Source organism: Stegodyphus dumicola, chromosome 5, assembly GCF_044657685.1.
Source record: "Stegodyphus dumicola isolate Sdum_Otavi_A_Nest chromosome 5, ASM4465768v1".
Lineage (NCBI taxonomy): Eukaryota > Metazoa > Arthropoda > Arachnida > Araneae > Eresidae > Stegodyphus > Stegodyphus dumicola.
The window spans coordinates 219868438-219890814 of record NC_140772.1 but is presented as its reverse complement, the minus strand read 5'-3'; the positions used below and the strand labels follow the sequence as shown (position 1 = coordinate 219890814).

The 22377-nt window shown below is 32.8% G+C and overlaps 1 protein-coding gene across 3 annotated transcripts in view; it reads right to left on the bottom strand.

The window, feature by feature from the left end:
* The window catches only part of LOC118184970 (uncharacterized), a 120706-nt gene that overhangs the window by 7439 nt on the left and 90890 nt on the right, over positions 1–22377 (bottom strand). For all 3 annotated transcript variants that reach the window (XM_085817675.1, XM_085817676.1, XM_085817678.1), the window contains 3 exons: positions 20180–20368; positions 16739–16838; positions 6471–6577 (listed from right to left, as the gene is read on the bottom strand). In XM_085817675.1, coding sequence (XP_085673801.1) covers positions 6471–6577; positions 16739–16838; positions 20180–20368 — 396 coding nt within the window. The remainder of the gene's footprint in view (positions 1–6470; positions 6578–16738; positions 16839–20179; positions 20369–22377) is intronic.

Sequence of the window (22377 nt, the reverse complement as noted above, 5' to 3'; positions counted from 1 at the left end):
GTCTAAGCATCGATGACACAAAGTCGAGATATTCCAACATAGTCGTGTTGGAGAAGGAACGCCCACCTTTTTACAGTGCCTGTACTGTAGAAGTCATCTGGGATGTCATGTTGTCATATGCACATCTGGGATGTCATGGAGCTGATGTGCTCTATCGGGTTAAGACAAGATAAGTTAGGTGGTTAATAAACTCAGTCGGTTAGTGCCTTCAGATTTCCAGAAACCAAACAAAATATATACTAATCAATACAAAATCCGTCGTTTATTAAATTTAGTCAATTCATCTCCGCCAGTTATTAAACTGAGATAGGTAAAAGTCTGATTCTTCAGATCCAGAATATCCTATGTGTGCCTATCAAAGCTTCCAGAAATTCATACACCTAACGTATTGTAAACTGTGGCTTTATCATTCAAGTATGTAGTGCTTCAATAAAACAGATTTGACTTGAATTTCTTTTAACTCTGGTTGCCTGTAGATGCTAGATACCCTTCTAAGAGTTCTTTTTCAGGAATGGATTTCAAAGGAGTAGAGTTTCTGTATCCTTAAAGTTAACAAAATATTCCTCTACAGTACAGGCACTGTAAATAGGTGAGTGTTCCTTCTCGTATACTAGCTGATAGAAGGTGGACATACAACTTCTGTATCCCATCCTTTAAATTTTACACATTCATAATCTTTTCTTTGGGATAGACACACTATATTCACAGAGAGTTTAATGAAAAAGTTCTTGAAATGCTTCTTGTATTACCGTACGTTAAGTGTCTTTGAATGAAAAGGAGGTATTTACTGCAGACTGAAGAAAAAACAAGGAAAGTATCGTCATGTTTGTAATCACGAAGTGACAGATCTACTAAACAGACAAAAGGCAACCTTTTTGTAGCTAAAAACGTCAAGTTATAAAGTCTTTGTAAATCACTGAAAGAAGCATTTTTTAAGACTTTATACTTTGTGTTTTTTATACTTTGTGTTTAATTTGTAACAAGTTGAAAATGCCAAGCGAAATGTCTTAAGCTTGAAAGAGAAGGACAAATTGTTCAAAGATTTTGATGTTATTGGTAACTGCATCCAGAGGAAAACTGCATTTAAACTGAGAATTTTCCAAACAGCATTCTGCAATTTATTTAGACAAGGAATTATAATTAATGAAGAACAAATAAAAATGCAGGTATCTCAAGGAAACGAAAAAAAGCCAGAAAGTCTACAGACTTTGAAATTACTTCTAGAATGTTTCAACTATAAATCTAAAAGGTATTTCTACTTCTATAGCTATTTTCCTGATCTGCTAAATGCTACGAGAGAACTAAATATGAATTGACAAATGACTCACATGTTGGAGAAAAAGAGACGCAGTATTTTTCACCTGAAACTGCATAGTGAGAAGAAAGAAGCTGATCACTATATAGCTGAAAGTTGGATAAAAGACGTTTTACTTGGGTTGGTCAATGAATGCAAGCCACACGAAACTTACAACACAAACGAAATTGTACTGCGTTACAGAATATACTTTAATATTTCAACATCAGTTAAAGAGCAGTTGGATTAAGAAACTAAAGGAATACGTTACTGTATTATAAATGCACAATATAACCTAAGAAATTAAAAAGACAGCATTGGTTACTGACAAAAGCAGAAAGCCCCTATGTTTAAAAGAAATCAAGATTTTAGATTTTACACCTGAATTACCACAGAAACAAGTGAAAAGTAGCTTTATAAATTAGATATCTGTGCAGCACACACCCCCGCTTCTTTTATGAAAAACACTAGAGTCTCTTTCGACAAATACAACTTCTAACCTTTCTTTAATTTTCTGGGTACTCGAAAAGCTTTTAAATGTCGTTACAGAAAAGTTCAGAAAACGATGAACACAACAGAATTTTGTGAAAATGCAAGACCTTCAAAGAAAATGTGTAAACTGATATTTTCGCTAGGATCCAATCATATTATAATCAATGTAGAAGGTTTAACTCCAAAAATCATTTAAAATGGATTTTCATATAGAAAAAGCTTCAGAAGAATAAAAACTATAGCTTATAAAATTCAGACATCAGTGGCGGAGGTTATGATAGCAACATTGAGATAATCTTTATAAAAATTTACAATGCAAGTAAAAGAAACTGACAGCTAAAGACAGTGAACTGGCTTCAAAAACTGACAGCGAAACTGTTACAAATTAAGTGATGACCTTCCATCATTAGTCGAATCTGTGTTTTACGAAATTACAATTTAATTGAGAAACTGTTGTTGAACGATATGAGCATACATTCATTCGTTTATATAAATATAAACCTAGCTGTTTGCAAATGATAAAATTTCATCAAGAACATAATTATAAAAATGTAAAAAATGAATTTCAAAATTGCGTTAATAGTTTAACTTTAGCATTAATTATGATTATTACTTTAGCATTAATTAGGATTCATTATTGAATCAGTTGCTAGTAATTATTTTACTTGAAATGTTTAAAACTGATATCACGATTTGCAATACATAAACTGCCGCCTATTAAACTCAGTTGATTAATAAATTAAAATATGTTTGGAACAGACATGATTTTAATAAGCGGCTTTTACTATATTTTAAAGCGAAAGAAATTAGGCTTGAATAGAGGTCTAATGAAAAGGATAAAATTTTACATAGAGATAAGAATGAAGCTGCTAAAAGAAGTTCATGAAATATTAGAAAATTTAGTTAAGAAGATTTAATTAAGAAAAACAATAGAAATTCCTAAAACTGAATTAAGAAAGTTTAAGAACGTAGACTAGTTGGTAAAAGACTAGTTGGGATTCTGGGAGCGATTTAGAAATTTTCTTCGATGATCAGAAAATTGACCCTGAAGATAAGTACCAGTATATACTACTTTGTTCGGAGACTAGCTCTAAAGTTAAACATATGGTAACAAGATTATAAGGTATTTCTCCTGCCTTCTTAGCATGCCTTCGTGGTGTAATAGTCAGCACACTCGGCACGTATTCGAGAGGTCCATGGTTCGAGTCCTGGCAAGGGCACTGCTCATTTTTCCTCTCTTCTGCTTCGAAATAACATAATGTCTCTACAGTACACATGAATTAAAAAAGGTGGTGGGTGATGATTCTCCACTACCAGAATTTGGCAACTGGGTCCTCCAATCTCGAGTCGTTCTTTAAAAGAGAAAGTATATAAGGTATTTCTCCCGCCTTTTTACCATAACTCCGTGGTATAATGGTCAGCACGCTCGGCGCGTATTCAAGAGCTCCGTGGTTCGAGTCCAGGTGAGGCCACTGCTCCTTTTTCATCTCTTCTGCTTTGAAATAACCTAATGTCTCTACAAGTTATGAAAATTTAATTAAGGAAAAATCCTATCATTGAATTAAGAAAGTTCAGTAACGTAGACCGGTTGGTAAAAGACTAGTTGGAATTTGTGGGACAATTTAGAAAATTTCATGAAGATTGACCCTGAAAATAGGTATCAATATTAACTACTTTGTTTGGAAAAGAACTAGATCTAAAGTTAAGCATCTTGTACAGAGTTTTCCTCCTATTCCTGAAAATTACAGCTATCGAAGCTATGCTGTATCCTATTATTAAATCCGGTTTATCAGATTATATTTTGAGAATATGGGGAAAAACATAACCTCGGTTGAGAAAGAGATTTCAACAAATAAATTGGAACTATTTATGACATTTCTGAAGAAAGAAATGGAAAGAGAAGAGAGAATAACAAGGATTTAATATAGAAAATCGATCACAAAATAAATATTTCTGAAAAAGGGAGAATAAAATTCCGACAGCCGCGGAACTTTGCACAATTTATCTACAAAAGCAAAACTTACATAAAAGAAAAATTTATATTTTTTGATAAGAACCACAACATTGTAAAGCATAAATCCGCTAAAAGTTTATCATTAGATCGGAGAAACAGGTTTTGTTAAAAAAATGAATTATGTTTTATATATTTAACACCATGTCATTTATCTAAAGATTACAAAAAAAAATTTTTAAAGGTACAAAGTGTTTTTCTGTGTCGATTAAAAAGTTTGCCAGAAGTACAGATACAAACTTGATGCAAAAATGTTCTAATTAATGGAAATGAGAAAGCGCGGCTTATTAGAACCCTTGTTGACACTGGGTGTCAGAGATCATGTTTATAAAAGAACTGACTTCAAACATGGGACATGAATCAGTGAGAAAAGAAAAAATGCAGCTTAATCTTTTTTGCAGGTACAGAAATAGTTCAGGAGCATAACAAATACCAAAAAATAAGCAATTTGGAGATAACTCATAAATGTAATTTTGAAGTTAAATCACCAAAAGGAAATATGTGCTGTAATAAAACATGGGACAAAAGAATATGGCTGAGTGATTACAATAAGATCAAGATCTTCTGAAGCAATCTGCAAAAATACAACTTCCTATCAAGGCAGATTTTGCTGGGAAGTTGATGACTGACAGAGTAAGGGAATCGACATGCGGAATAACTGAAACTGGATACAGGGTAATGGTAAAATTACCAAATGTATATGCACATGAAGATACAATTTCTGTTTTATCTTTGTTCATTAATGAAAGTCAAGATATCGATCTTTGGAGCTAGAAGCTATTGTTATCACCAGTCCTCCAGAAAGCCATCTGAAACGAAGCTTGCAAGCGAGTTACGTAACTTTCACGAACCTGAAAAACGAGATTAAGATGGTAGATATATACTGCGGTGGTTGGAAAGACATAGCCCAATATCCAATCGTCGAGAATTCACTGAAAAATAACTTTTGAGGACTGACTTTTGAGGAACGGTTATTTGATGATTGACGTGAAGTTTTCAAAGACTGGATTCTACAAGGTACTATAAAAGAAGTTCCCTTACAAGTTGAAATTGGACTAAAATTACTGCATCATCCAGTAATAAAGGATTCCAGTAAAATTACACCTGTGTCCGACGCATCAGAATATAAAAATAAATTTATTTCTCTCCATTCGTGCTTAGAAAGGATACCCAATCTGTTAGAACTGACACCACCTTCTATAGATTACGTTTTCGATTAAAACGTTGCGGAGTAACATCTTTACTATACGTCAAACTTTTCTGTAGATAAGTTTGAATTCACAGAACAGAGATTATTTGCGACTCTCGTGGTCTGCAGATGACAATCCATATAATTTAATGAGCTATCGACATTTTAGAGTACCATTTGAAGTACAATGCAGTAACAACTGATATACGTCAAACGGTTTTGTAGATAAGTTTCTATCCTATGGCATAAATACCAGACCTAGTGTGCTTTGATTTGCGGATAAGTGTTATGAAAAATCAGTTGCTGAGAACTATTAATGTGTTTGCTTACATCTGGAATCACACAGTCGACGATTTAATTCCAGTTTCCTAGACCAGATACCCATGTTCATATTCCATATCACTTAACACATTGGATGCAATCATAATGTTGTTTCAAGTACACCGTAATACCACTTTTTAATTTTTGATTAGAATTTCAATTAAAATTTGTTTCGAAATCTAAATAGGCAAGCACGATCATTGTAGTAGTTGAGGAATTAGAGACTGGTTTTAAGAAATTATATGTTCTAATAATATAATACTTAGTATAGTGTACAACAGCATTCCGAGTTTTCTATCCGTAAGGTATATACTATGGACCCCATCAAACTTACTATTATTTCAGAAATTTTCTTAAAATGTGCTATGTGAATTTAGCTTTAATGGTCTTTATTCATTTTGGAAGCAAGCAACAAATTTTATGTGCAGAAATATTATGAAATAATTTATGGTAATTCTACATAAACCTTAATTTTGCTATTAGTATGTAATTATCTGGTAGAAAAAAAGAAATATTAATTCTGTTACAATACATAATATGTAAATAGTAAATTAAACTGCTGCAGACTGAATTGCAATTAACCTCATCAAAGAGAAATTTTTCATTTAAATAATTATTAAAATTACTAATAACTAGTTAGAAAATACTTAGTTTCAAACAGGTAATGAGCTGAGGATTATTTCAATAGAAAATTATTTTACATAAATGTTTCAATGCATTTGAAATATAAAGAGAGACTGACAAAATATTTAAGCTAAATTTAAGAATATATATTCCGTTGAACAGAGCATAAACTAATTTTAATACAAACTAATATAGTAGTTTTTGAGTCAGAATTCAGATTTATATTTTTAAAGGATAATACTGAAGCTGTTGCAATCATAAAAATTTGTTAAAAATAATATGCATAAAGAAATCTTAATTAAATTCATAAAACATGCAGTGACTGGTTTTAATAATATATTTCTGATGTCAAATAGCAAAGCGAATCACTTGGTAATATACATTCTGAAACAAATAACTTAAGTTAAATATTTCGATAGTAATTTCTAATAAATTGCTTATACATTATGGCATAAAAGACAAATGTGCATAGATTGAAAGTGTAATTTAACTGTTCAATTTCATTTAGATTGTAGCTGAGAAACTATAATATCTCTCACCTTAGACACAAATAAGTACGAATTATTCGTTGGGCTTCTTCCGTAAGATCCATACATTTTCCTGTATCTTACAGGTTGTACGATAGGAATAGAAGCATTTGCCAGGCCTAAAAATTAAAAATCGTTGTTAAAATCTTGTTAAATTTTTTTATTTACGTCATTAACATATTTTTTACTTCTCTCGAGCAAATAAATTTGCATTCGAAAATCAAAACTGGGACTCTGGTGAAATTTTTAGGTGAAAATAGTGGTTTAAAAGAGAAAAGATTTGTTTTACGCAATTATGAATGGTTAAATTTCGTGCTTTTGAGAAATACGCAAGAGAACGCAATCATGTTTTTGCACATGCAGGCATAAATGTATACACTTCATATTACGAGGCATTGGTATAAAAAGTAAGTGAATATGATCCTGTTATGAAGTGTTAGCTAATTCTATAAACACTGCAGGATTTGAAAGATTCCAAAGGTCACTATTTAACCAAGCAACCACGTTTTAAGAGTCATAGTGACTGTGCTTAATTTGAACTCAATGCACAAATTTACGTCATTTTTGCTACTCTGATTAAAAAAGTGTCGATACTTGATTCAGTTCTTCATCACGTTCCATTCAATTCTTCAGTTCTTAATTCATTATGCTGAATTCTGTTCTCAATTAGTCTTAAATAATTAAAACAAATCAATTGAAGTTATGCTTTATTCAGTTGTTAATTACTCTTAGATAAGTCAAGAAAATCAACTGTAGTTAAAATGAACATATGCAAGGATGTTTTACTGAAGTCTTTGATTATCAGATGTTTTTCGATTATCTGGACTCCCGCTGTATTAATTAGATCGGATAAACGAGATTCTACAACAAATTTAAAAACAAACGAAAATGGGTTGACGTTTGCGCTCAGATTATTACTTTGCGGAGGTATTAGGTTATCTTGAAGCAGAAGCCTCAAAAAACGAGCAATGCTCTCCCCGGGAGTCGAACCTGGACCTCTTGAGTACGCGCCAAGTGTGCTAACCGTTACACCACGAAGGCATGCAGAAAGGAGGGAGAAAATACCTTGTATCTTGACACGTGAAATAGAAATTTTGTCTATAAGAAAATAAGGAACTGAAACTAATTATTATTTTTATCCAATTGTGTTTTACTAATAGATGCTACAATAATCTGCTTATAAAAATGTTTTCTGCGTTAAAACAAACAAAACATGTTGAGATTTATAATTTTATTTGTTCGTAAATTACAATAATAAACGATCACTTTCGATGACATTCAGGGCATTTTTTTCCCTCGATCGCTTTCGTACGAGGCTTGTAGTATATATTTCCACTGTGGAAATCAGATTCAAACGGATTATTCTTACAGCTAATTACATATTTAAACAGCTAATTACAGTATCCACAACATATAGTCCGAAGGCCACTGCATTCACATACCGGAAAAAGTGCAAATCTTACGCAATGGAAGTAAAAGCAATTTTCTATTTTGCCAGATGCGAATTTATCAAGTACTAGTATAATATTCTACCAAAAATTATAATCTTCTCATTAGTCCCAAATTTAAGCAAGCCGTTTAGCTACTCCAGTATATGCAATGCATCTCTTTTCCTCTTCTCCACTGTTCTCATTGCATTGAGAGCTCATTTGTCATTGCTCTCTCCTAACCAAACACATATGTTTTTATGCGTATGTTTCCGTAAATCAAACACTAAGCATACCGTTCCACTTTTTTTTCTCTCTTTATATATATATAAGTTTCAATATTTTCCAATAATAGCCAACAACTAATAAGGAAGCTGCATTTCAGTCATTCACCTACCATATACATAAGACAAAAGCAATCACTTTTAATTTTCCATGAACCATATTTTCAATAAAAATCGCAAATGTATTATAATACAAATTATGCAAAATTCTACTGTTGAATATCAGAATGTTAAATTCTGTGATACGATACATTACATGTAAAAATTCTAAATCCTAATGAAAGTAAAGCAAAAAAACATCAAATTATCTCAGCTTTGTTGCACTTCGAGGAATTACGTTCATATGTTACACGTAAGAATTTTGCAAAAATTATAAAGTTTATTTTAATTTTATAACAGCTATTTTTTGTATTTTGAAGCCTTTCCCTTTCAATTCTGGTTTTCCACTTACAGCTCCCTATACCAGAATGAGATTTTACAATCGAGCTGAATGTAAATGAGGTAGAAGGAATATTTAAGGAAGGTTCAGCTTACTTCAGTAGTAGAGCTTAGCAGCCTTTGGTGGCGCACGTTTACCGTCAGGCTACTTAGTAAACCTACTACGCGCTCGGTCATATTGTACCTGTTTGTTGATAATCGCCGGCTAAGTTAAACCAAGGGCCAACTAGCTTAGGTAATTGTGCCTAGTTTCGACTAAGTCAGTTTAGTTTAGTATTAGATTAGTTTCTTACTTTTCTTATCTTGATCTGAAGTGGGGGAACGAATAAAAGGGTATTTTAACCCTTTTCTGGACTTTGTCTTTTTGACACATGTACTCATGATAAGTGGCTACACAATTCAATAGGTTCCTCTACATTCAGCATAGACGAAGTAATTAGAAACAATACAATAGGTATATGTTCTTTAAGCGTAACGCATTGCTTTATGAACGGTTTTAGGTATTTACTACATACAAATCGAATACGCGTCGAGCGTGCTGACCACTACACCACGAAGGCATGCTAAGAAGGCGGGAGAAATACCTTATATGATTATATAGTTAAGTATGTTAAAAGTTATATAAGAGATTGTTTTATTTTAAACGAAAGACATGTCAAGCAGAAAAAAAGTTTAGGTATTTCAGATACCAAAAGAGAGCATTAAAATGGATGTTTTAAAAATATTTTCTTTTTACCAGGAAGGTATTAAAGATTTTTTTTATTATATATGTTTTCTAGAAGTAAAAGTTATCAAAAGGATAACTTTTACTTCTAGAAAAGGATAACTTTACTTCTAGGATAAAAGTAAAGGATAACTTTTACTTCTAGAAAACATCGTGATGAATCTTACATATACGTTTATTTATTAATAAAAATCTATCAAAGAAAAAGTATGGTTGAATGTAATAACGTTATTTTACTGTTGGAAGGAACTTGTTTATTTGTCGGCTTAAAATGACAACTGAAATAACACAGATTATTTGGAAATTTTCTTAAATTTCATGCAAAAATAACTTGCGTGCGAATATAGCTAATCGATATTTTCAATCTTTTAATGGAAGAACTATCTAAGCGCATAAAATATTAAATTACTTCACGACTTACTCAAAAAGAGAGAAAGTTCTCAGCTGCTTTTTTTTTTTTAAATTTCACTCACAATGGTTAAACGAAAGCCATTTGAGAACTTGTTCTTAACTTAGATCAAATCGAAAATTATATGATATATCCGCAACTGGTTTCAGTATGCATTTTATTTTAACTTCATAACAAATATATGTAATTCAGCAGAAATAAATGCAACAAAATCTAACAGGTCAAAATTAGAGGCGCATTGTTGTCGAAATATGAAAAAAAATATTATTTTTCAAAGAAAGGTTCAAACTTAGAAATTCCTAGAAAATTGCTGAACGTGTGAAATTCGGTTTCGGTTAACAACTTTCAAATTATTCTTTAAAGCAGCTGAAAATGCTTATCTACTATGAATGATTTCCTCCGAAAATTTCATAAATTAGTCATTAGTAACAGATACAAATTTATTTGAGAAAAAGAAATTTTTGAACATCAAAATAAAGGAAGATCATCAGCATAATAATTAGAAGAAATAACTGTTGATTGCTGATTCCATGAAGCTTAGTTCAATACTGTCAAAGTTTTTTTGTTAAGGTAATAAAGGCAATGGAAGAGTAGTGTTTGATTTCGAAATTGTAGTGTTTGATCAAAAGATATAAATATACTACAGTTAAGGAAATGCGCTTTTGATTATCAAGCAGACAGAGAAAAATTATAGGGTTTCTTTTAGTTAACTAACATTTCATTCAAATTTTTGCTATCGCTCCTGAACTCCTCAACTTCCCTTCGCATTTCCTTGCCAGGAAATAAATTTAAAGTTAAGTGAAGTGAGTATTTAAACGGGTGAATCTCTGACCTTATTCAGAACGTGTTTATGCTAGCCAGCGCATATTTCGCTGCTTATTTCTTTGTTACGCTAGCACACCCCTTGGCCCTTTCAGATAATTGTCATGCCTGTTAGTTTGAGTCCGCCTAAGTTAGCCGCAACTTAACATGCTAATTCATCACTACTCTATTTAAACTTGAATTGATTTATGTTATAACGCTTAAGTTCCACCACAGGTGGTCGGTGTTATTGTAAAGCACGAAGTATGCGTGCATTTCTGTTTTGAGCTGAATTAATAATGGATTATTTTCACGTATCTTCTGTGCTGGTATTCACGCCTGTGCGAGAATTGGCCAGGTTCATTTGTAGGATCTGTTTAGTTTATGTTGCCTAAAAAAGCTAGATCATATAAAATGACTGATGTTCTACTAAACACTAATAAACATGTCATACATACATTGCAAATTAATATCATGTTATGCTTCAGCAAACCTACTCTACACACATGCTGCTGTCGTAGCCCATCATAGTCTACAGAAACCTCCAATGATTTGGCACCAGATTTCTGTATAGCTTTACGCAGGTTTACTTGAGCTGGATCAACTACACTTTTCTAGATTTTTTAATAAATTCTTCTCGTGAATGTCATCGGAATATTTTTATGAAATATTTCAGATCTGTTATGTGTGTCCCATTGTCCAGACAGCACAGTACCTCACTGTTTGTGGTGGTTTCGTGAGAGTTGAATTTGGTGTGAAGGGAAGACTGGGTTGTGAGTACTATTCTCACTTCCCTTTGTCATCGTAGACTCCATCTACGTATACTTCATCGTAGACTTCATCATAGATTTCATCTGATCTGGCGTGAGACTGGTATACTGCTTACAGCCAGAAAATATCCAGGAAGGGAACTGATATACGAGACGCAGTATTGTGGTATGGACCGGCATCATAATCAATGGCTGCAGAGCAATGACAGACATAAAAGAAGCCCAAAAATTAATATCAGCAGATATTGTGTTAGTGAAGTAATTCTGCATCCATGCTTTGCTGTTATAGTCTGTTACACTGAAATAGGAACTAAAAGGTTATTTTTCGCATGTTGATTTGACTCTTGACCATGGGTACAAGATTTTAAAAAAAAAAGGTTCAGTCGCTTATTTCCCTCCCCCACCCCTCAATTTCCGTCCCGCATTGTTTCGATTCTACGCTAAACCAAAATTAAATATTAATATTATCACAAATAGGGAGGCTGGCAACGTACTTGAAGTGCCTATTTTATAGTAATTGACAATAGTAGTGAGTGAATTTAAATGTTGGCAAAAACTCGCGTTGTTATATTTTGTATCTCCACCTGAACTGTTCTTCAGCACTGTAAAACGAACATTACGATAAAGCGCAATTCTCCATCATTCTCGATTATTTTTCATTGCACTTAAGTATATTACTGCACACCTAATTTGATACACTGAATTTTATATAACACGAAAATATGAAAACGAAGTGAAACTGCTTATGCAAACATTGCTTCCGAGAAGCATGTAAACGTCATCCTGTTTGAGATAAATTTGAAAAGTATTTCATTTGATACAAAAGTTTTATTTTTGTTGACTTGTACTGAATAAATCTGCTGCTTGAAGTACATGCTGTATTAATGTAGATGCTCGTAGATTGATACTTCCTTTTGCAAACAGACTGTCTAAAGTTATTATATCGATGATTGCAATGAGATATTAAAAATGTAACTTCTCTCCCTTGCGATTTTTCGTCTGAGAACATATTCTCTTTTCTAGCTTGTTTTATTGTAAGACTGCAGTATACAATACAAACATAGATAATGCTGTTTATGTTAATATACTGTTTATATTAAAGGAAAGGCTTCTGATTAAGAGTAGTATTAAGTGTTAAAGCTTTGAGAAATCGAAATGTAAGCTTCAGTTTGAAACTGCGTGGGATGAAAATGCGAATCGAATTCAATAAATGGAAAGTAGAATTTAAAAAGAACCTCAAGTATTTGTTGCTCGATAAATATGTTTTTTACAAGAAAAGACATTTTCTCTGAAGTATCTGAAGGATTTATTCCTGATGAAATGCGGAGATAAAAAAATATTAAATTTTTTTAATATAAAAACAAAATGCAATCTTAAAACAGAACCGTATTCTTATTAGTATATTCTTGCTGTAAAAGATTTTTTGAAATATTCAACCCTACATTTTTGGTCTTGCATGGCGAAACATTTCAAACTTGAATGAATATCATTTTATTTAAAAGGGAATATTTCATAAAAATATTCCGATGACATTCACGAGAAGAATTTATTAAAAAATCGATAAAAGTGTAGTTGATCCAGCTCAAGTAAACCTGCGTAAAGCTATACAGAAATCTGGTGCCAAATCATTGGAGGTTTCTGTAGACTTTGATGCGCTACGGCAGCAGCATGTGTGTAGAGTAGGTTTGCTGAAGCATAACATGATATTAATAGAGTCTTCCTTCTCTCAAATGTCTGGCTACAGTTTTTGGGAAGATCTGCTTTCCTGCAGCAGCAAGAAATTCATTCAACTCCTGCTGATGTGTGTCGCCAGCTTCTTTTATCGACATGGCCATGTACTCGTTTCCAGCTGGTGTCGTACATCTAACAGAACCTCTTCATGGCACTGGATATGCATTCCACTTGTTTTAAATACTTTCCATAGCCGTGAAACAGCGCTGCAGTGAATTTAAAACCTTCTTGCAATATCTGTTGTATTTCACCTTTCTTCGAATTTTACAATGATACGGCCAAACTTAAAATCATCTAAGTGATATGTTGGACAGACACACCGAAATTTGCGAGATCGCAAATTAAATCTTTCCCATGCAACTTGGTATAACAACTGCCCCCATTCATATAATCCTTTGTATAATTTGTCAGCTGTAGTATGGGATGAATAGTCATGGAAATGAATATTTGTGAACACACACCTCTTCTTATTGTCTCCCGTGCTTATTCTAATTTTCCCGATTTTGCTTCCTTTCATTTTATGGTTGCTGTGAATGACATCGTTGTCCGTCCCCTAGCAATTGTCTGGCAGAGCACGTCTTTTTTCTAGTTTCTCTTCCGTTAAAGTATATTAAACTATGATTTCTTTCCTTTATTTCATTTTGAAGCATCGAAAATACTGAAGTTGTTTTAAATAAAAGAAAAAAAATTATACTTTTGGTCAGTAAATTCAGAAAGTGCCTAGTCAAACATTATATTTATAAGAAAAGGCGCCTACAATATTTTAGAACGATTTCAAACATAAATTAGCAGTTCCAGAATAAGAAGAGAATATTCTTACGTGCTTCATATAGACTTTGTGTTGTGTACTTGAATTATATCATGATGGTTCATGAATGAACAGGAGAATTATGAAGTTAATGAGAATGAAATTAAATTAAGTTTATACTGTTCCTTAATAATAAGTAATTACAGGTGTTAAGTGTTTGAATCATAAATTCTTTTGATTCGCCTAACAGCATGAGGAAAAAGGCATCATTTGTGCAACAAGTATTTCAATTCTTATCAAGTCACAGAATTAATTACTACCCAAACTGTGAGAATTATTGGCATTGACAAAATGCTGAATTACAGAGTGGGATTCAGTATTTTTTCAATACATTATCTTAAAAGGAAAAGACATTATCTTTAAGCATTACCTTATGAGATATTTTCTCCCTTCTTGCTGCATGACTTCGTAGTGTAACGGTCCCGACGAGAGCATATCACATCTTTCACTTCTCCTGCCTCAAAATAACATAATGACTCTACAGTGGCGCCCGTACTTAAAGGTAATGGATGATTATATTTTACCACTAGGATTTGGAGGTTGGTTCCCCTAATCTCCAGTTGTCCTTTAAAAGGTGGGAAGAGTATATAAGTTATTAGCATTAGTATTAACGGACGCAACCCTAGTCCACCTAGCCGGCATAAGCCGGCTATAGGACTAAAAGGAGGACTGGCTCATCCAACCCAAAACGAGGGTGCCAGCATCTCGGCTGCGCCCTACGCATAAAATAGACTAAATCAGCAAAATTAAACTAGCCCCAAAGAAACCAGGTCAGGACCTCGAGTAACAAGAAATAAAAGAAGTTATATAAAATGAAAAAGATATAGCAGACTCAAAATTACTGTTAGTGAAAAGGTTGCAAAGCCAATCACTTAAAGCAATACTCATGCGAAACGAGCCTAAAAAATTAAAATACAGGGTGTCTCAAAATTGTGCTCACTTTTTAACTGTCGCTAACATGCTGCCTTTTTTGAGCTGCAGGTGTAATTAATTTATCACAGCATGGCACGAAATCAACTTAGCTTGGAAGAGAGGAACTTTGTCCTGAAATATTATTGGAGGACCGAAAAATGCCATTGAAGTGCAAAGACGATACAGAAGGGAATTCGCAAAACCGCCACCAATGCGCCGGACCATTGCTCGCATCAGAGGCAAGTTTGAAGCAGATGAAACCGTCCAGAGCATCAACAAGAAGCATTCTGAACGACCACGGACATCCGCGAACCCTGGAATAGAAGAACAGGTGCAGGAAACACTCCTTTGATCACCACAGAAATCTTTTCGACAAACTGCTCCGGAAACCCACATCTCAAAAGATAACGTCTATCGCATCATGAAGCCATTGCACTGGAAATGCTACATTTCAACACAAATCCATGCTCTCAACGAAGACGATCCTGAACAGAGAGTTCAATTATGTGAATGGTAGCTGGCAAAATGTGCAGAAGATGCACGGTTTCCACGCAAAATTCTGTGGAGCGATGAGGCATTCTTTTAATTAAATGGCTCCATTAATGTCCATAGTTGCATGTATTGTGGTCCTATAAATCCTCAGATAATACTTGAACGCCATGTAAACTTACTAGCAGTAACAGTGTGGTATGGAATATCCACACTGGGCATCATAGGTTCATTGTTTTTAACAGAACTGTCACTGGTGAAAGTTACCTCAACCTGCTTAAGGAGTTTTTCGGTCCAAGACTTTCAGAGATGTTTGGTGATGACGACGAGATTTTCTTTCAGCAAGACGGAGCCCCTCTCCATTATTATCGCCATGTACAAGTTCACCTCGATGCAGCTTTTCCAGACACATGCACTAGACGAAGGCGTACGATTGAATACCCTTCGCGTTCCCCAGACCTCATGCCCATGGACTTCTTTTTGTGGGGATATCTTAAAGATAAAGTTTATCGCATCAAATCAAGAACAAATGATGCATTGAAATTGGAAATTGAAAGACAATGTCGCGATATTCCTAATGACTTGTTTCGTGACATTTGCGAATCCCTTGGTATGCGTTAACAGGAGTGTCTGGACAATGATGGCCCTAAACATTCACGAACATGATTCCTCTGTTATAGTTGTCTTCTGTATTCCAAGCCATTCTATTTCACTCTATGTTCAGAAATATAGTTTTTCTCGTTATTCGATGTGTGAGTAAATTTGTAGACACCCTGTATTATACAGTTATTAAAATTACATAAAATTTGTCACAGACTCGTTACAGACACATACATAGTCCACTTCAAAATAAAAACAAAAATAAAAGTAGATCTTGTTCTCATTTCCAATAGTACTCTTATTCACATTAATAAAGTTCATTATCCCCCAAGTATATCGTCTCTCCTTTCCATTCTTATTTAAATCTTGCATACTGAATGATCCATATTTTGCCCTCACATTCCCTGTTAATACACAGTGAGAATACCTGTTAATACACATATAAACTGAGTTGCATCTTCGTAAGAATTATATATTTTTTCTCCCTCCTTTCTGCACGCCTTCATGATGTAACGGTACCACACTCGGCGCGTACTTAAGAGGTCCAGATTCGAGTCGCAGCTAAGGCATTGCTCATTTTTCGTGCTTCCTCTTCAAAATTCCTAATGACTCTATAACCTTTCTTCTCTAATTAGAGAAAATTGTATGGGCGTAGTTGAGGTTATATGGAAATTTTTCATCATCACTCAGTATATTACATAACTTTAGTGATGCATTTAAACGATTTTTATTGGAATTTTCTAGAGTTCTCCCAGAAAGAACGACAATATTTAAAACTTTGCTTTTCAGTGCACAATAAATGTTTCAATAACTAATCTAATAACAATATGAAATTATTTAGGATATGATTTTAGGAAGTTATTACATTTATACATCAGAATACAAACCCATTTCAGCCCAAACTATTTGTCCTCCTTTTAGAATCATATTGGGTTTAGCACCAAAAAATGCCGGATTCCATAAGACCAAGTCTGCGAGTTTGTTTACCTAAAATATAAGTGTTCGTGTTAAAAAATAATAACAATGTAGTAACAAACTTTAAAGTTTCCTTAAAATTTTTATCATTTACAAAGTATTCTGTAGAACGCTCTTTAAGGATTATTCGCATTAAATAACAACAGAAAAATAATTAATATTCTTTTTAGCAAGTTACTCAACAATGTGCTCTTATGCCAAAAAAATAAAATCTTAACTGAAGTTGCAAATGCTTTTAATGAAACTTTTCTAAAGTTTACATGTGCTCTTGACATTCTTCACAAACTTATATGCTTAATTGTAACGTAAATTTATTTCTGAGTTTTCAACCAAGAAATTTACACCATATGGTGCCATGCATTTTGAGTGTAAAGATATGGCGATGTTACGCGTATAACTCTCTTACGCTGTGAATATCTTAAAACTTTTCGACCGCCTTTTAATGTAGTACAAAAGACCATTAGTGTAAAAATGTCAAAAAATGTAAATTCCTTTTTAAACGCTTAAAGCAGGAATGTCAGTTACTGACAGAATATTCACGTCGGATGCATTTGCCTTTAAAAAAAATAATCGTATACAGAAAAGATTTACCAGTATACCAAGAACTAAGCGGGATTATTGCAAACGAAAGGATTTAGTTAAATATGTTAGGTTAAAATGCGAGATATGTGGGCGACAGAATAAAGACACTTTCTCCTAAAACGGGTTGCAAAAAGGATTTAAAATGAATTCAGAAGCGATTATTTCGTGACGTGTGTACGTATGTATGAATGTATTTCGTATAACTTAAAAACGAGTAGCCTCAGAATGTTGGAATTTTGTATATACGACTGCTATAACATTTAGATTTGCACTTCTTTTTTTAATTGCAATCGCTAACACCAAATATATATAAATATAAATATATATTTGTATATATACACCCATTCTTTTACAGGACTCAGTAAGCTCAGTTTTTTTATTCTTATATGTTGGTAAATTTGGCATTTTTTGCTTCAAAAATGATTGAATTATGCTGTTCTTATCTTCCGGTTTATGCCTTTAGTTAATCTGCATGCAATAGTTGTAGAATTATCAAGAATTTAAATGTTGTTTAAGTGCGGCTAAGCCTGTTTTTTTAACCATAGCAGCCATATTTGTTTACATCCTGAAACTCAGCAGAATAGTGAATTAAGTCTTTCTGCGCCCTCTGTGACTTTTTGCCGAGTGGAACCAATAGTAAACTTTCAGTGCTGTGCACCGAATAATCTGTCTTTGTGCCCGCTGGCCAAATTGCCTGTTTTTGTGTAGAAACTCGAATTTTAATTCTATTTTTTTAAATTGTTTTAACTGTATTTGGTGTTTTATACTTTTCAATATTTTTCAATTTTTAATAAAGCTATTTTGAGGTTTTATGTATTTTTGCCTTGCCGCGAAGTGAAAACTGAACTAATTGAATAAGAAGCATCTTTCTAATGAAATTTGATGAAATAAGTTTAAATGAAATGCATGGAAAAATGAGTATAATTTAATATTCTGTACAAGGAAGTCATGTGGTGTACGCATCAACTGTTTTATAATAATCTTTTATTTATCTTCTCTTTCATAGTTTCCCTATTCTTGGAACGTATTTTCTTTCGTTAAATTTCATAATAAAATATATCTTCATTTGATATTGTATCTACTATTGTACTTAACTTTCTTATTTAACCTAACCTTAACTTATTTAACCAGGCAAAATTTCATATTAATAAATTGATTTTCATACTAATAAATTAATATATGTCCAATGAATAAATCTGTAATTTTGACCTAGAAACGAAGTTAGAATTTTTCCCTCTGCTTTCAAAACCACCTTCCAAACATTAAACTCGAAACATTTCCTTTTTTTCTCTGCTTGAACTGCAAAGTATAAGCATTTTCGGACTTGAAGTACTAATTACTTCAGGCACTTACTTTGTTGGCTGTATTAGACAACACAAGTGCACATTGCATACTATTAACTAAGTGTGATAATGGAAATTTCTCACACCGCGCAGCGTATTCATCAGGGACGATATCGTAACAGTAATCTTAATCGCAGAACTGCATGTGCATATACTATAAACACCCGCCAAACGGATTTCTTTCCCTCTCTCTCTCTTGGCTGACTTCGTGTTCGCACGAGTACGCGGGGCTGCGTGCTGACATATCTCACTCATAGAGTGCCGTCATTCTTTTGGATGAAAAAGAAGGAGCTGCCTGAAAATTGCACAAATTAGCTGAAAATGATTGGGTGAAAAATTAATCCATATTGGAGAATCATGCTAATGTAACCTGCATAGAAGTAACGTGTTAATGTGTTTTTCGCATCAAGAATCTGTTACCATTTTGCCATCAGTTCATATCCTCGTGTTAGTCACCTTGTGATGGACAGAAAATGTGTGTAAAAGAAATATATGCACGTGTGTAAAGCTCCATCTGCAATATGTGTGATTAACGTAAAAATATTTCCAGTAAGCAAAGTGCACGATGTGAATAGATTTAAAATTCATGTTCTATCTTCAACAAACGGCGCCGTCTTGCCGTTCTTCCGTTTTTCCGTATTCATGTTCTTCTGTTTCTAGTGTTCGTCTATTTCCAGTGTTCTTGTATTTGTTTGCTATGTTAACAAATCGAATATCTATCCCAGATTAAATATTAGCAATTCAATAAAGTAAGATTAAGCAAACAAGTTGTTCTCTGAAGTCCTTTTGACATGTTTATGGATAAGTGAAGTATTTTGTTGCTCTTTCAAAACCCAATTGTTTTTCAGGCCAGCAAATATTGGACAAATTAATTGAATACTTGTAGGTATCTAGTTAAGATAGATTGTAACATCTCAACACCACACTAAGCAAAAGTATAAGGTGGTATTTTGTTCCGAATTACGTTCTAAGCAACAGTTTTCGCACGTATATATATATATATACATATATATATATGTGTGTGTGTGTAATAAAGCACACTTAGCAATATTGGTGGCGTAGATGAATAAATATGGCATATCGTCATTGTAATGAAGCAGAGAGGAAAGACAACGTCTGAGCCATAACAGGAGTAGAAGCAGAAGTGCGCAGTTATCCAATACGGAAGCTCACCCAGAAAAAGTTTCGGTTTAAGTTAATATAAGTTTAATTATTTACATCATACTTTCGATCTAATTTCCGAATTAGTTACGTCACCAGCGTTATTAAGTCATATGTGTGGAATGATACATAAATGTCGCAGTCGAGAGAAATTTTGATGTCCTGCAGATGTCAATAAAAATCTAAAGAAGAAATTGAAAGAGCTATTGCTAATGTGTTTTACATATATAGAGAAACTTTATTTTTTTGAGGTACATAGAAACTTACTTCAATTGACCCAATAACATGTGACATCCCATGAGCGATTGCAGGGTTAATTGTATATTTTGCTATGAACCTCTTTACACGGTGATTATCGTTGTCTTTGGTATCTTCAGGAAGTTGTCCACGACACTTCTTCATTTTGTCTGCTGTCTGCCATGTACTAATTATTACTTCTCCTATTCTTCCCATAGCCTACAAAAAATAGACTTTTTTGATAAAATTATTAATTTTCAAATCATTACAAAGTAGAAAGATTTTAAGAATATTCTACAATAAAGACGAGAAAATGTTATGAAATGTAAATTGTCTGATGAAGAAAAGGAAGACAAGGAAACCTTTGGATGGGAGAACACTAACGATTTCCATTCCTTATTTTCTTTTATTTCTATTTTTTTAGAAATAAATAAAAACATAGTTTGTGCGTTTCTTGTAACCAGTAAGGAATACATTTCTTTGGAGAAGTAAGTAATGCTAAACTTACTTTTTTTTCCTACCAAGGTGTTTTCCTTTTTGATTGTCCAAAATTGTCTTTGATGAATATTAAAATTAGCTTCGATTTTAAAATATAATTATAAAATAACAAATTTAAATTTTTCTATAAATAAATACATTATTGCATTTCCATCTCACTAACATAAGAACTTAAAAATAATTATATTTGAATGTGATATCATTTGTATTTTGCAGTAATAAGATTAATATTTTATTTCTTAACAAATTTATTATCAGTATTCACTCATTTCTGTCGTTTTTCGTGAAGAAAACGGTAAAATAACGGATGTTGTAAAAAATACGACGCGCGAGTGCTCATGTAAAATTGCCAAGCGCGCGAGCTGGAAGGTTAAGCGTAAAGAAAAACTTTGTGTAGAGTTTACGGGATAAAGAATTTGTTTGTGAGAACGGATCAAAAAATTTTATGGAAAACCAATGCGTACCTATAAATTAAATTGCTTTCAAAACAATCTGGATGCTCTTAATCTGGAACAAAGTAAAAATATGCATTGTCTACCAAAAGCCCAACAGTAAATATTTCCCTAAATTTAGTTCTTACATTGATTCTGCCTTTAGGTTTTACACATGCGCAAATAGGCAATACGAAATGTCCTGAAATTGAATTATTAAAAGAAACTTTCCCTGTTCTTTAGGCCCCTTTCTTAACATATATTCCATTCTTAACCGCAGAAATGTGCTTACAAAGTCACATATTTTTAAGATTCAAATCTATCTACCCGCCAATGTAAATGCGATTGATGTGGGAGAAATATAAACAAGTCAGCTTTGAATGCAACGCTGGAAATGTGAACAAAATAAATTCATGACACATGAAATATAATGTTAAATGTAATTAATGGCGAATATTCAAAATAAATTAAATGGCAGGGGAAAAATAAAGGCTTATTTCAAGCAAAAATTTGCTGTCATTCACGATCCACGGTGATAAATAAAGAATACTAAAATAAAAGATTAATTAACTTGAATAATAAAATTAATCTGTTTTTCAATCAAAATATTTCATAAAGAATCGTGTTTTTTTTTTTTTTAATTTTACATTAAAATTTGGCTACAGTTTTCCTTGTACAAGAAGAAAATTATGGCTCAATTTGGCAGGTTCAAATTTTCTGAAAAATCAGAATTTTATTTCTTCATATCCAAATTTGAACTCGGATAATGACATTCACAGATTATTGAAATTCCTCTTAATTACAAATAAGCCTTCATCCTTTCCAGCACAAGACCTATTAATTAAATTCTTGTTTATCGTAATATGTTAAGTCAAAACATATTATATTTGGTGTTCATAAGTGACTCTTGTGAAAACCAATATGGAAGAAATTTATTATTTGACAAACTTCAAAATTTATTTAGCCTTCACTGAAACACATCTATGCCATTCTCGTTTCGCTTGAAATTCGAATATAAATGCTAAGTTTTACAAATTATTAAAACTAGGAGATATTTATGTATTTTATACATAGTAACAATTTTTTAATATAATTTAATCAGTACTGTTATGTTTTCGAAAAATGGATTCCCTTATACCTAGCTCTCTTTTCTGTGGATTAGATCTGTTAAGGAAGCAGGGATGCTTGAAAATTACAGATAGAATTACATAAGAATATGTCTATGTTATTTTGCCAATAGATGCAGCAAAGCAGCTAAAAATATTTAAGGCTTTACAAATAAATGTTTCCAAAATTTGA